The 12,728-nt window shown below is 44.3% G+C and overlaps 1 protein-coding gene and 1 long non-coding RNA gene across 2 annotated transcripts; one reads left to right on the plus strand and one right to left on the minus strand.

Moving 5' to 3' along the window:
* Nucleotides 1–243: 243 nt before the first annotated feature.
* LOC105922801 (oocyte zinc finger protein XlCOF6.1) lies at nucleotides 244–11,934 on the minus strand (the record flags this gene model as incomplete). The annotated part of the gene is given in 2 exon segments (XM_036134437.1): nucleotides 244–1,308; nucleotides 11,687–11,934. Coding segments are annotated over 2 exon segments (1,129 nt in total), but the record flags the coding sequence as incomplete, so codon positions are not given.
* LOC118562184 lies at nucleotides 5,325–7,452 on the plus strand. The gene is made up of 2 exons (XR_004930492.1): nucleotides 5,325–5,816; nucleotides 5,900–7,452. It is a non-coding gene; the product is annotated as an uncharacterized LOC118562184 (long non-coding RNA).
* Nucleotides 11,935–12,728: the final 794 nt, after the last annotated feature.

Raw genomic sequence — 12,728 nt, forward strand, 5'->3', positions numbered from 1 at the left:
AGGTCACACATGAGAAAGGCTTCTCACCTGTGTGCATTTGCATGTGATACATTAAACCATTTCTATCCTTGTATCTCTTTCCACAAGTCACACATGAGAAAGGCTTCTCCCCTGTATGAGTTTTCATGTGACGTAACAATCTAGCTCTTGTTCCAAAATTCTTTCCACAGGTCACACATGAGAAAAGTTTCTCCCCTGTGTGAGTTCTCATGTGACGTAGCAAATGAGTTCCTGTTCCAAAACTTTTTCCACAGGTGACACATACGAAAGGCTTCTCACCTGTGTGAGTTTTAATGTGATAGGTTAAACCTTTTCTATCACTGTAACTCTTTCCACAGGTCACACACATGAAAGGTTTCTCTTCCGTGTGAGTTCTCATATGAGCTTTTAAACTGCCTGTTCCAACAAAACCTTTTCCACACTTCACACATGTGAGAGGCTTCTCACCTGTGTGAGTTCTCAAATGAATTTCTAATGTGCTTTTTCGAATAAAACCTTTTCCACAAGTCACACACGAGAAAGGCTTCTCACCTGTGTGAACTATCAGGTGACTTTTTAATATGCTTTTTTGACTAAAACCTTTTCCACAGGTCACACACAAGAAAGGCTTCTCACCTGTGTGAATTCTCATGTGAATATTTAAATAGCTTTGTTGACTAAAACTCTTTCCACAGGTTATGCAGGTGAAAGGCTTCTCACCTGTGTGACTTTTTATGTGGACATTTAAACTGCTTCTATAGGGGAACTTTTTCCCACAGTTTATACACAAGAAAGACTTCTTAATCTTGTCAGTTCTGTTGTGTGGATTCAAGTGATTTTTTTGAGAAAAGTTTTTATAACCAATTTTAGATGAATATATATTTTGGTCAGGGGGAGTTTTCTTGTTACTTTTTTGTCTTGAAATGTCAGCAGTTCCTTTCTGCAGTTTGGTTTTCTCATATTCCTCATGTTCCTTCTGCTCTTCTCTCTTTTTTTCTGGTTCCTCAAAGTTTCCTTCCTGATCCTCATTCTTAAATTCTGGGGAGGCTTGAGAAACGAGTTGGTTCCTGTTTGGTTCTGTTTCCGTCTGGATTCTTTGTGCATTAGAAGGAATTATTAAAATGTTATCAGTCTCCTGTTTCAGCACTAGTTGCTTTTCAGCCTGACTGATGCAGATTTGCCTCTCTTCCTCTTTACACTGTTGATGTTCTTCTTCCTCTTTCTCCTGTTGATGTTCTGGATTTTCTTCATTGAAAGTGGAGTTTCCATCTTGGTCGCTGAGCTCTGTGTGGACCCCGTCGTCTGTAGAGACACAATATCCTATGGTATCTGGAAGAAAAGATGAAACAAAGGTTTAGTCAAAGAAAGCTTTGTTCAGTTTATTAACACTTGAAGGTAAACAGTTTGGCAGGATGAAGCTGTGCGGAGGAACCATTTACAAAGGGGTAGGGGGTGATTAATTTGGGGGCGTTTCTTTGAAGGTCAAGTTTAAACCAGAAAATTACAAAACAATTCCAGTGTAAACTTTGAACCACTGTAGAACAGTAGTTTCTAACTTTAAAACATAGACGGCCCTCAGCTGTATCAATCGTAGCTCTTCAGTGTTTCTTTTAGCTTCTTGGCAGCTTTCATGCTGCCTTCAGGAGAACGGGACATCTGAGGATTATTGATAAAATTTCCCCCACATTACATTTAGTCTTTAAATTCTGGAAACTGAATGCTCTCTTTTGTGGTATTACCCATGGAAGACTTTCCTTTCTTTAAAAGGGGTATATTTCTCTGAGCACATTATTATTGCACTGGTTACATTTTTACACACACGATATAGGAGATCTGAGCCTCTATTGCTCTGATGCTCAAGGCTTGCTCCTGTGCTGCAATGAGATTTAGATGTGTATGTATGTATACTAGGGTAAAATTATTGTCAATATGTTATTTTGTTCACTTTTACAAGTAAAAAATGTAACTGATTAATTCAAAAACTGGGCTTTCTGTAATTTCCCTCTGGGATTTTTAAAGTATTTCTTGTTCTCCGTTCACTGATTTAAGCTAGGATGGAAAAAAAGAAAGACACTGTTAAACGGACAAATCTCATTTTAGCTTGTTACCAGATGGAACTTTGGACAAAAAGAAAGTAAGCCTGTAGGAAATCGATCATGAAGCTCGCTCTGAGTCTCTCTTTCTCTCTCAAGTCCAGAAATTATGTCAGCGTTGTGTAAAAGAACAGTAATACAGTAGAAACACCACATTATTCAGTTAAAGAACCTGGGGTGACAACAGCATGGTCAACAAACACTAACAAATGGTGTTCCCGTTTTGAATTTTGAGCCGCAGAGGAGATGACACAGCACAGCAGCAAGTGCTAAGAAAATAAGGTGAGATTGCCTTTTTATTAAATCTCTGGGAGCTGTGTGTCAGATCCTATGTGACCAGAGCTTTTGTAAATGTTAAGGGACGAGGAAAGATTCAGGATGATTGATTTTAAACGGGTCTAAGTATGCCCATGATCACCTAAGGTGAAAGTCCGGCGGGGCCAGGCACCAGCCCCAGAACAATACAGGTGACCTAGGAGAGTGGGTTTCTAGTCCCACTGCTATGATGATGAAAACTTTTTTTTCTTCTCTCTCTTCGTCTTCACACAGTAGAAAAGCCACCCTCCGGAAAACAGGCACACAATGGCTTTGGTTTAAAATCCAAAAACATCCTTAAAATGTTCTACAAGCCCCCAGCAAAATCGGAAATTGGGTTTCCAGTCCCTAGCAATCTCCTAAAGATTGCTTAAAAGCTGCCTTTCCGATCAAAGAGAGCGTATGGATAAAGTGAAGGAAACTGGCCAAAGGAAAAAATATATAAATAAATAATTAAATTCAATTTTATTTACATAGCGCCAATTCATGAAACATGTCATCTCGACGCACTTTACAAAGTCAGAATCAATCATATTATACAGATTGGTCAAAAATGTCCTATATAAGGAAACCAGTTGATTGCATCAAAGTCCCGACAAGCAGCATTCACTCCTGGAGAACCGTAGAGCCACAGGGAGAGTCGTCTGCATTGTACATGGCTTTGCTGCAATCCCTCATACTGAGCATGCATGACGCGACAGTGGGAAGAAAAACTCCCCATTAGCGGGAAGGAAAAACCTCCAGCAGAACCAGGCTCAGTATGAACGGTCATCTGCCTCGACCGACTGGGGGTTACAGAAGACAGAGCAGAGACACAACAAGAGAGACAAAAAAGCACAGAAGCTCACATTGACCCAGTAATCTGTTCTACATTAGATGGTAATAGCGGGTGAGTCGTCTTCTCTGGATGATGTCACTGTTAACAGAACGCCAGACCAGGTGTACCTACTATGAAGAAAAAAGAGAGAGAACAGAAAGTTAAAAGCTGAAATGACAAGAGTCAACAGTCAATTTCAATGTAATGCAATGCAAAACTGGAGAGCAGTAGGAGAACTCAGCAGAGTGAGAAAATTAGATCCTGATGTCCTCCAGCAGCCTAAGCCTATAGCATCATAACTATAGAGGTAGCTCAGGGTAACATGAGCCACTCTGACTAGAAGCTTTGTCACAAAGGAAAGTTTTAAGATTAGTCTTAAAAGTAGACGGGGTGTCGTCCTCACACCCTAAATAAATATATAAGATAAATATAAATAATAAAAGAGGGGAAAAAATAAGTATAAATTGAGAAACTGGAAACAGAACTAAAAGGGCATTTCACAGGGGGACAAGTTTTAGTGAGGACCGGATAAACGCTTGTTTTGCCTAGTCGGGAAAGAATGGCTAAAATAACCGTGAAGCGTAAAAAGGATTGAAGGTCCAAGAGTCTGCGAGATGAAGAGATTTATCCCTACAGAGCCGAACCATCAAACCTCCTGAAAGTGAAATAAAAAAGACGATTGGGGTCATTGTTGCCCGCCCGCCCTCCCTGTCTGGAGTAACTGCAGCGCGTTGGATAATAAAATATACACATATGTATTTCGGCAGCTGAAAAGTTTCTGTTTTATGAAATGTTTATTTCAGGATCGGGAGAGATCGACAACGTACACAAATAAGGACAAACACTGCTTTGTTGGAAAAATAATGCACACATTTATTGTTCCCCACAGAATACAGCACATCAAAACAACAAGCTCTAAGATCATGCCGCTAAGATCTGCCACTCGGGCCGACATTAACAAAGTGGCACAATGGTCACGGGCTTAAATGGATGACATAGCAAGATTAGAATAATGATTTATTCTACTAACATCGGTAAATTGGGGATTAAAGCACCAGTGAAAAATGTTTGGAATTGTACACAGTTACCTATAAGATTTATAGAGACTTAATATCTCTCCGCTCAAATGCCTATAACAACAGTTCTCCTTTTAAGCAGAAGTTAAAACATCCTGGTGAATGATTACACATATTGAGTTTAGCTAACTAATTGCCTAGGGGCCTTTGGACCAGGATGATTTAATGAGTATCCTCTTTCATACAGAAAAGAAGTAAGGCCAATTAGATTGGTTGGTCATGTTGGATCTGGTCATGATAGAAGAGCGACTCTATGATACAAGGTGATGATGAGAGGATAACAGCTTGAAGATGATTTCAATGCATGAAGGTTGACTCTGATGAACATCAGAGCTGCAACGACACAACATTGGAACTCCTGCTGTGCAAAGAACATCTTGAACATGACTGTGCATGAGTGCTCTGCTTTATAGGTGGTGGATTTCAACTGCACGGAGTCATGAACATGACCTGGACGTGTTAGCGTTCAGGTATCACACCCAGACTCTTGGACTTTAGAGGGAAGAGCATTTAAACATAGTGATTCAGCAGTATTCAGCAACTTGGGGTAAATGGGGTCTGAAGCAGGACACTTAGCAGGACATAAGGTGAAATCCTGGGTTTACAACGATGCTTCATGATTAAGTATATGGGAGGGCATGGATATTATTTTCCTTAAAGTGGAAGCAGTGGAGAGACATTTCACACACGGGGTGTGTGGAGACACCCAGGACAATCTGCTGTGGTTTGAACCTGTTATTAACTCGTCACAGGTGGTGAAAGTGTTTTGATAGCTGAGGTAGGACACAGGAGATGAAGAGGCGGCCCCACGGGGATTACCTAACACTGACTGTAAAGGTTTTTGTGGTCTTCTGGAGTTGCCAAAACCAGAAGGACTAGAGGACTTTGTCTGTGCTGACCAGGTTTGCCAAAACAATCCACAGACTGCAATGCAGCCACTAAGGCTAAACACGAAATTAATGCTGATGATTTAACCACAGGGGGTCAATATTTAAAGGGTTTGAAGGCACTACACATTTCTTCTATAATCACGATATACAGCGATGATACGGAAATACTAATTCTAGGGTTGGAGAAAATTTTATTTAATTTAATTTAGTCATATGATTAATCTGCTGGGACAAGACGTGGTGCAAACATAAAATAAGGATTTATAGATCACTGGGTGATATAATTTAACGAATGCCACGGTCTAACGTTGGGTGAACTGTAGGAAATGCAGGGTTAATAATAATAGATATATGAAGGTGTAAGAAAATCACTCTGTTTTTTTTTCAAGGTTTAGACTAAACACACGAAAACTAAGAACAGGATACTTAATAAAGGACTGAATTGCATGAGGTAAAAATTGTGCTTGGGTCTATTATCATGGATACAAATGTTAAACACAGATATAAAATCTTTACTTAGAGCTCTATGTGTCAGGGTTCTCTGTTGGTCGGTGCTCAAATTCTGCTCCACAGGTGGTTTGAGTTGGCTGGGGGGGCGTGACCCACACCAGGCAGATGGATGACGCCGGAGCCTTACCCAGTCGTGGTACGACGTGGCCTTCGACCCGAACCTGTGAGTCTTTCCTACTTTGGAATTTGTCTAACTCTGGATCTCCTGCCTTTTTGCAGTTTTGTGTTTTTGGATTACTCACCCGGTTTTGACGTCTTGCTCGACGAACCTGCACCAGAAGAATCCGTTGCTCTGGCGCTCCCCCTCTTGCTCCCTTGATATTACCAAGCCGGGCTCGAGGTTCCCCTTCCCGGATTCTGCTGGTTCTTTCAAATCCTCTGGTCAAACCATCTGCCTCACCGTCAGTCGTGGCTCGTCTGGGATCCCTCGCTGACAAACCATCAGTCCGCCCTCCAGCTGCTAACCACCGCCCGTCCTCCAGAGCACTCGGCCGCAGAGTTTCCCTCACTGTCTCTCCCCAGTTAGGTCCACTCAAACTAAATGGTAAGCAGCTTGGCTTCCGGAGATTTTCCCCTTGGTTCTTCGTGCTTAACATCTCCCTTCTTTCTCTCCGCAGTTTCCTCCTGCACTGACGTTCAGACCTCGATCACATCACATTGTGTTATCTCTGTAGCCTGAACTTTAAGAAATCATCTTAAACTACGCTCTGTCGTCCATAATGTGTCTGCGTGTGGGCTAAACATATTAAAACCATGATTCCATGGTTTGTTCTTTGATTAGAAAAGGTACAGCACGAACAATTTGTGACTAACCTGAGTAATGACACCAATCACACCCATCGGCTGACTGGAAGACAGACCCATCACTTCAGTGACTTTCATGATCATTCTGATAACATCTGGTGAAAACTAACACATCAGACTGTACGGAAAACGAGAAATGACAGTTATGCTTGTTCTCTGATTCCACATGCTTTTGATAACCAACCATTGTTATTACCTGTTTCTATTGACACTGCCTATATTCTAGCAACATTTTTCCCTAGTCATCAATCTAACAGGTTAGTGGAGACCATTTTTCCGTGGGTAAAGAATTACACGTAAGTTTTTTTATGACTAATTTAACTTGTGCCATTACAGGAACTCTTTACAGGTTTCAAGCAGGAATCCCATAAGCAATCCAGACATCTGTTTAGAGCAGGAAGAATCCACACCTGATTTTCAGGGAAGGACAGTAGATTGTAAAGTAATCATACCTGCTTCATGTGCAATGACCCATAGAAATCACTCCTCCAAGTCATGTGTGGTTAGATCTGACTCTTATACAATTCCAGGATCTTCATTTCCAGCACGCTATGTTTTAAGCCTTAATCTTACAGCTTTGCCAGACGGAAGTAAACTGTATGGTACAGGTAACTTAACCGCAGTTGTGGTACATTTTCCTAGCAGAGATGGATATTCATGTCCTAAGAACATGGTTTGGATGTGTGGAATTAGATCATATTTGTATCTGCCTGCTGATTGGTCTGGAGTGTGTTATTTAGGTCATTTACTACCTGTCATTAACACTTATAATTCAATTAGCCCATTACTGGAACAGAGCAAGGCTTAAACAGCAAAAGGGATCTTGGGAACCTTATTTCCTCATTACGGTGTTACTAATGCAGCACATAGAACCAATGACCTGTTGAATTACAAAATCTCACTGCTTTAACTGAAAAAGTTTTCTCCTCTCTGACAAAGGAACAACAGGCTATCAGAACAATGACCTTGCAAAACAGACTGGCTCTAGATTACCTACTGGCTGAGAAAGGTGGTGTTTGTCACATAATTGGGGAACAATTTTTTTTTCCAAGATGGCGCTGCGCGGACAGCTGCCAGTCACCTCGGCTGCGTCTTCTATTTCCCTACTTTCTCTTCTTTATAGTGTTTTCTGGAGTGTTTTAATGTTAGTGAATGCTGTATCTGGCATTCCGGGATTATGTGCACCGAAGAGGCATACTTTTGGGTCTCTAGTGTCGATTTTTCTGCTACTTCTGACACTCTTTAAAGCGATAAGGGGAGACCTCTTTGTCCGCGACTCCGAGCCCATTGTTTATACGCGGACTCAGCTCCTGGGACTATGTGACTCTATGCGCTGCTGCCCTGCTCACCAACATGCTGAGAAACCTGTGATACCTGCTGAAATACGGAGGAAAACAGAGATGCTGCAGGGGCGGCAGAACTAAGCGGAGGAAGAGTTATTTACCATCGGTTGTCACGGGAAACGTTAGATCTCTCCGCCCGAAGGCCGAGGAGCTCGCAGCTCTAACCCGTTTCCAAAGGAGGTACAGAGACGTTAGCATTATGAGTTTCACGGAAACGTGGCTAAATGAAACTGTAACGGACTCAGTGGTCTCACAGGACGGCTTTAAACTCATCCGCACAGACAGGACTTTGGCGGAGAGCGGAAAAAAGAGAGGAGGGGGGCTGGCGGTGTTTGTGAATGAGAGGTGGTGTAACGCGGCGCATGTTCACGTGAAGCAGCAGATATGCTGCTCGGATGTTGAACTTCTCGCAATGAGTTTGAGACCTTATTACTTGCTGAGAGAGTTCGGCCACGTGATCATGCTCTGTGTTTACATCCCTCAGTGGACACCACCGCCGCGTGTGAGCGGATCCACGCCGCTGTAAACAATCTGCAAACACAGCACCCCCGCGCTCTCCTGCTGATCACAGGGGATTTCAACCATGCCTCCCTCCGTTCCACCCTCCCCACGCTCACCCAGTACGTCACGTGTAAAACAAGGGACAATAAAACGCTGGAACTTTTTTATGCTAACGTCAAGGACGCTTACACCTCCGCCCCCCTCCCCCCTCTGGGACGCTCAGACCACAACCTCGTCTACCTGCTCCCCCATTACATTCCACTGGTGAGGAGACAAAAGGCACAGAAGAAGTCAGTGAAAGTTTGGTCAGACGAAGCCAGTGAGAGACTGAAGGACTGTTTCAGAACCACAGACTGGAGCATGTTCCAAAGCTCTCATGGAGAGGACATCAACAGCCTGACTGAATGCATCACTGACTACATGACCTTCTGTGTGGAGAGCATTGTGCCAACACGATGGCTACGATGCTTTCCAAACAACCCCCGCTGGGTGACCCCTGAGCTGAAAGTCCTCCTGAACCAGAAGAAGAGGGCTTTCTACTCAGGGGACAGAGAGGAGCAGCGTAGAGTCCAGCGGGAGCTCCAGTGGAAGATCAGGGCAGCAAAGAAGGATTATGGGAAGAAGATGGAGGAGCAGCTGGCGCAGAACAACGTCAGGGATGTGTGGAGAGGTCTGAAGAACATCTCCGGCTTCGGGCAGAGGACCAGCAGGGCTGCAGACGGAGACACCAAGACTGCAGATGAGTTGAACACATTCTTCACCCGGTTCGACTCCCCCCACACTGGCCCCCTCCCTGCCGTCAACTCTCCACACGTCTCCAACCACCAGCCCTCCAGAGACCTACCATCCCCCCCACCGCCACTCCGATCAACGACTGACCCATCCACACCTTCAGCAATACCTTCCTCCCCCCTCACAGTCACACCAATGCAGGTGAGAGGTCAGCTGACGAGGCTGAAACAAAGGAAAGCCCCCGGTCCGGACGGCATCCCCCCAGGCTACTGAGGACCTGTGCAGATGAGCTCTGTGAAGTCCTCAGCTACATCTACAACCTGAGCCTCAGCCTGGGGGTGGTGCCCACCCTGTGAAAGACCTCCTGTGTGGTTCCGGTTCCCAAAACGCCGCACGCCAGGGAACCGGCCCACTTCAGACCAGTTACCTCCCACCTGATGAAGGCCATGGAGCGCCTCATCCTCTGATGAAGACCATGGAGCGCTTCATCCTCTGATGAAGACCATGGAGCGCCTCATCCTCTGATGAAGACCATGGAGCGCCTCATCCTCTGATGAAGACCATGGAGTGCCTCATCCTAGCTCACCTGCGCACTGTGGTGAGCCCCACCATGGACCCGCTGCAGTTTGCCTACCAGCCCAACATCGGAGTAGAGGACGCCATCATCTACCTGCTGCAGCGGGCGCTCACCCACCTGGAGACCACCGGGAGCGCTGTGAGAGTCATGTTCTTTGACTTCTCCAGCGCTTTCAACACCATCAGACCGGTGCTGCTGAGGGGGAAGCTGGAGGACGCTGGGGTGGACAAACATCTGGCTGACTGGACCATGGACTACCTCACTGACCATGGACTACCTCACTGACCATGGACTACCTCACTGACCATGGACTACCTCACTAACCATGGACTACCTCACTAACCATGGACTACCTCACTGACCATAGACTACCTCACTGACCGCCCTCAGTACGTGCAGCTGCTCGGCTGTCAGTCAAAGGTGGCACTTCGCAGCACCGGCCCCCCCAGGGCACCGTTCTGTCTCCGTTTCTTTTCACCCTTTACACCTCGGACTTCACCTACAACACGTACAGCTGCCACCTTCAGAAGTTCTCTGACGACTCGGCCATTGTGGGCTGTGTGTCTGAGGGGAACGAGCTGGAGTACCGGTCGGTCATCATGGACTTTGTGGACTGGTGTGAGAAGAACCACCTGTGCTTAAACACCAGTAAGACCAAGGAGATGGTGATGGACTTCAGGAGAAGACCCTCACCTCACTCACCTGTGAACATCCAGGGGCAGGACATAGAAACTGTGGATGTGGAGAGTTTCAAATACCTGGGTGTTCACGTCAACAATAAACTGGACTGGACTCATAACACAGACGCCCTGTATAAGAAGGGCCAGAGCCGCCTCCACCTCCTGAGGAGGCTGAGGTCCTTTGGAGTGAGCCGGCCTCTGCTAAAAACTTTCTATGACTCTGTGGTGGCCTCAGCCCTCCTCTACGCTGTCGTCTGCTGGGCTCCTGGCAGCACAGAGCGGGACAGAAAGAGACTGAACAAGCTGGTGAGGAAGGCCACTTCTGTCCTGGGCTGCACTCTGGACTCTGTGGAGGAAGTGGTTGAGAGGAGGGTGTTGTCCAAGTTCACATCCATCATGGACAACACCTTCCACCCCCTGCACCAGACTGTAGAGGAGCTGAGCAGCTCCTTTAGTGACAGACTTAGACATCCTGTCTTTAAAAAGGAGCGCTACCGCAGGTCATTCATTCCTGCTGCTATATAAGTCACCGTGAATGTACATAAGACATCCTCTGCCTTTTGTATTTTTTTATTTTTTATTGCAACAACTAATGTGCAATTCTTTTTAATACTCTGTGCAATAATCATGCACAGAGAAATCATCATGAATGTACATAAGACATCCTCTACCTTATTTCTATTTGTATTATTATCTTTATGTTATCATCTACCTCTTTTTGATCCACTGTATAAACAGGACACACTGTAACTTATATACCTGATACATCTTGTCCTACTTTGGAACCTTCTTCTTCTTCTGATTACTGATTACTGAGCTGATGTGACATGTAAATTTCTACAATGTGAGATCAATAAAGCCTATCTTATTCTTAATCCAATGCTGCACTTTTATTCCTGATGTGTCTAACAACATGACCAACATTCATGATAAATTACAAGAGTTGCTGACAATCCAAAAAAAAAAAAAAAACAGTGGTTCATCCTGGGATCCTGTGTCTTGGTTCATTTGTGGTGGACGGACCTCCTGGTTAATAGAATTCTTTCTATTTTCTTTTTTGATTTTTCTTTCATGCTGTATTATTCCAATGGTTAAGATGTAACAACTTCATTAACATTTATCTTACAACAATAAACTTGGTAAAATTTTAAAGCTCTTTGCCCCTATTCTTAAAATGTAAGTCTTAGTCATTTTAAGACATGTTAATTTTTTTGTCACATGCCTACTGATGAGCTTCTTTGATCAAGAAGCAGAAAGAAGGAAAGCCGTTGGTGAAGCAGCTCTTTCTGTCGGATAGCGAGTTCAGCATGGAGCCAAACAACTTTCCTCTGATCAGTAAAACCTTAGTAGCTTAGCTGCTGTTTCCTACCTATTCGCTGTAAGATTATCAGGGGGATCCGGCTGAAATCCAGCAGTCTGCGCTCATCCTCCATCTCTTCCTCCGGCTCCACCAAGACTTCTTTCAACTCCGTCAATCTTTCTTCAGCAGCACTTTCTGCTCGTTGCTAATCTCTCTCTGGGGCTCAACCCAACACCTTTTCACCACAGACATTCACACGTTGCCCTAAAGCACCACAACCCGCCATCAAACCAGCAACTTTAGCTACACAACAACACTATCACACCATAGACATCATATACGTAGACGCCCCATTGGACGCTGCCGGCCGCTAGGCTGACGTGCCTGCAGGGCGGCCATCTTGGGTCAGACCACAGATCAGACATCTGCTGTCAAAATGAATAGGAGGCAGCTCAGATCTCATTTTAATCAGATGTTCACAATGCCCGTGACCTTTCAGACAGATTACACATATTTATTCAGAACCAAAAGTATTTAAACTGAATTCAAACTGGGTGAAAAATGTACAAGCACTTACATATTTTGCAGTTACATATTAATTAGGGCCAAAATCAGTGACTTATGTGTTTTCTGCATTACACTGAAGGGAATTCTGGCTCCTCATATCATTGATATAGTGTTCTTCAGTGATTGTAACGGACTCTGATCACGTTGTGAGACAGAAACGTAAAATTGCGTGTCGTCACGAATAGTGATGTTGCAATAAATCTGAGCTGGGGGACAGCATGTAGATATTGAAAACACACAAATCTTTCATTTGAGGAGTTAATGTGCATTTTGGCTCCGCAGCCCAGAATATCCCCAAACCTTTCATTTCACCCTGGCTCACTGTGGAAGCCAAAGGGTGCTGTTTATGATAATGTCCACTGACAGTGAAAACATCCTCACTCCTTCTGGAGGAGTGTTGCTGCTTTAGTTTAACTGAGCTGATCCCATCATCTCTGTCATAGTGATTACACTCTATAACTTAGAACTTCATGACTTTTGTAAAGTCACTCCAAATTTTGGGAAAATGTGTTTCTTTCAAACCTAAAACCTGTTATTCACTATC

The sequence above is a fragment of the Fundulus heteroclitus genome, unplaced genomic scaffold (assembly GCF_011125445.2).
Source record: "Fundulus heteroclitus isolate FHET01 unplaced genomic scaffold, MU-UCD_Fhet_4.1 scaffold_813, whole genome shotgun sequence".
In the NCBI taxonomy this organism is placed as follows: domain Eukaryota; kingdom Metazoa; phylum Chordata; class Actinopteri; order Cyprinodontiformes; family Fundulidae; genus Fundulus; species Fundulus heteroclitus.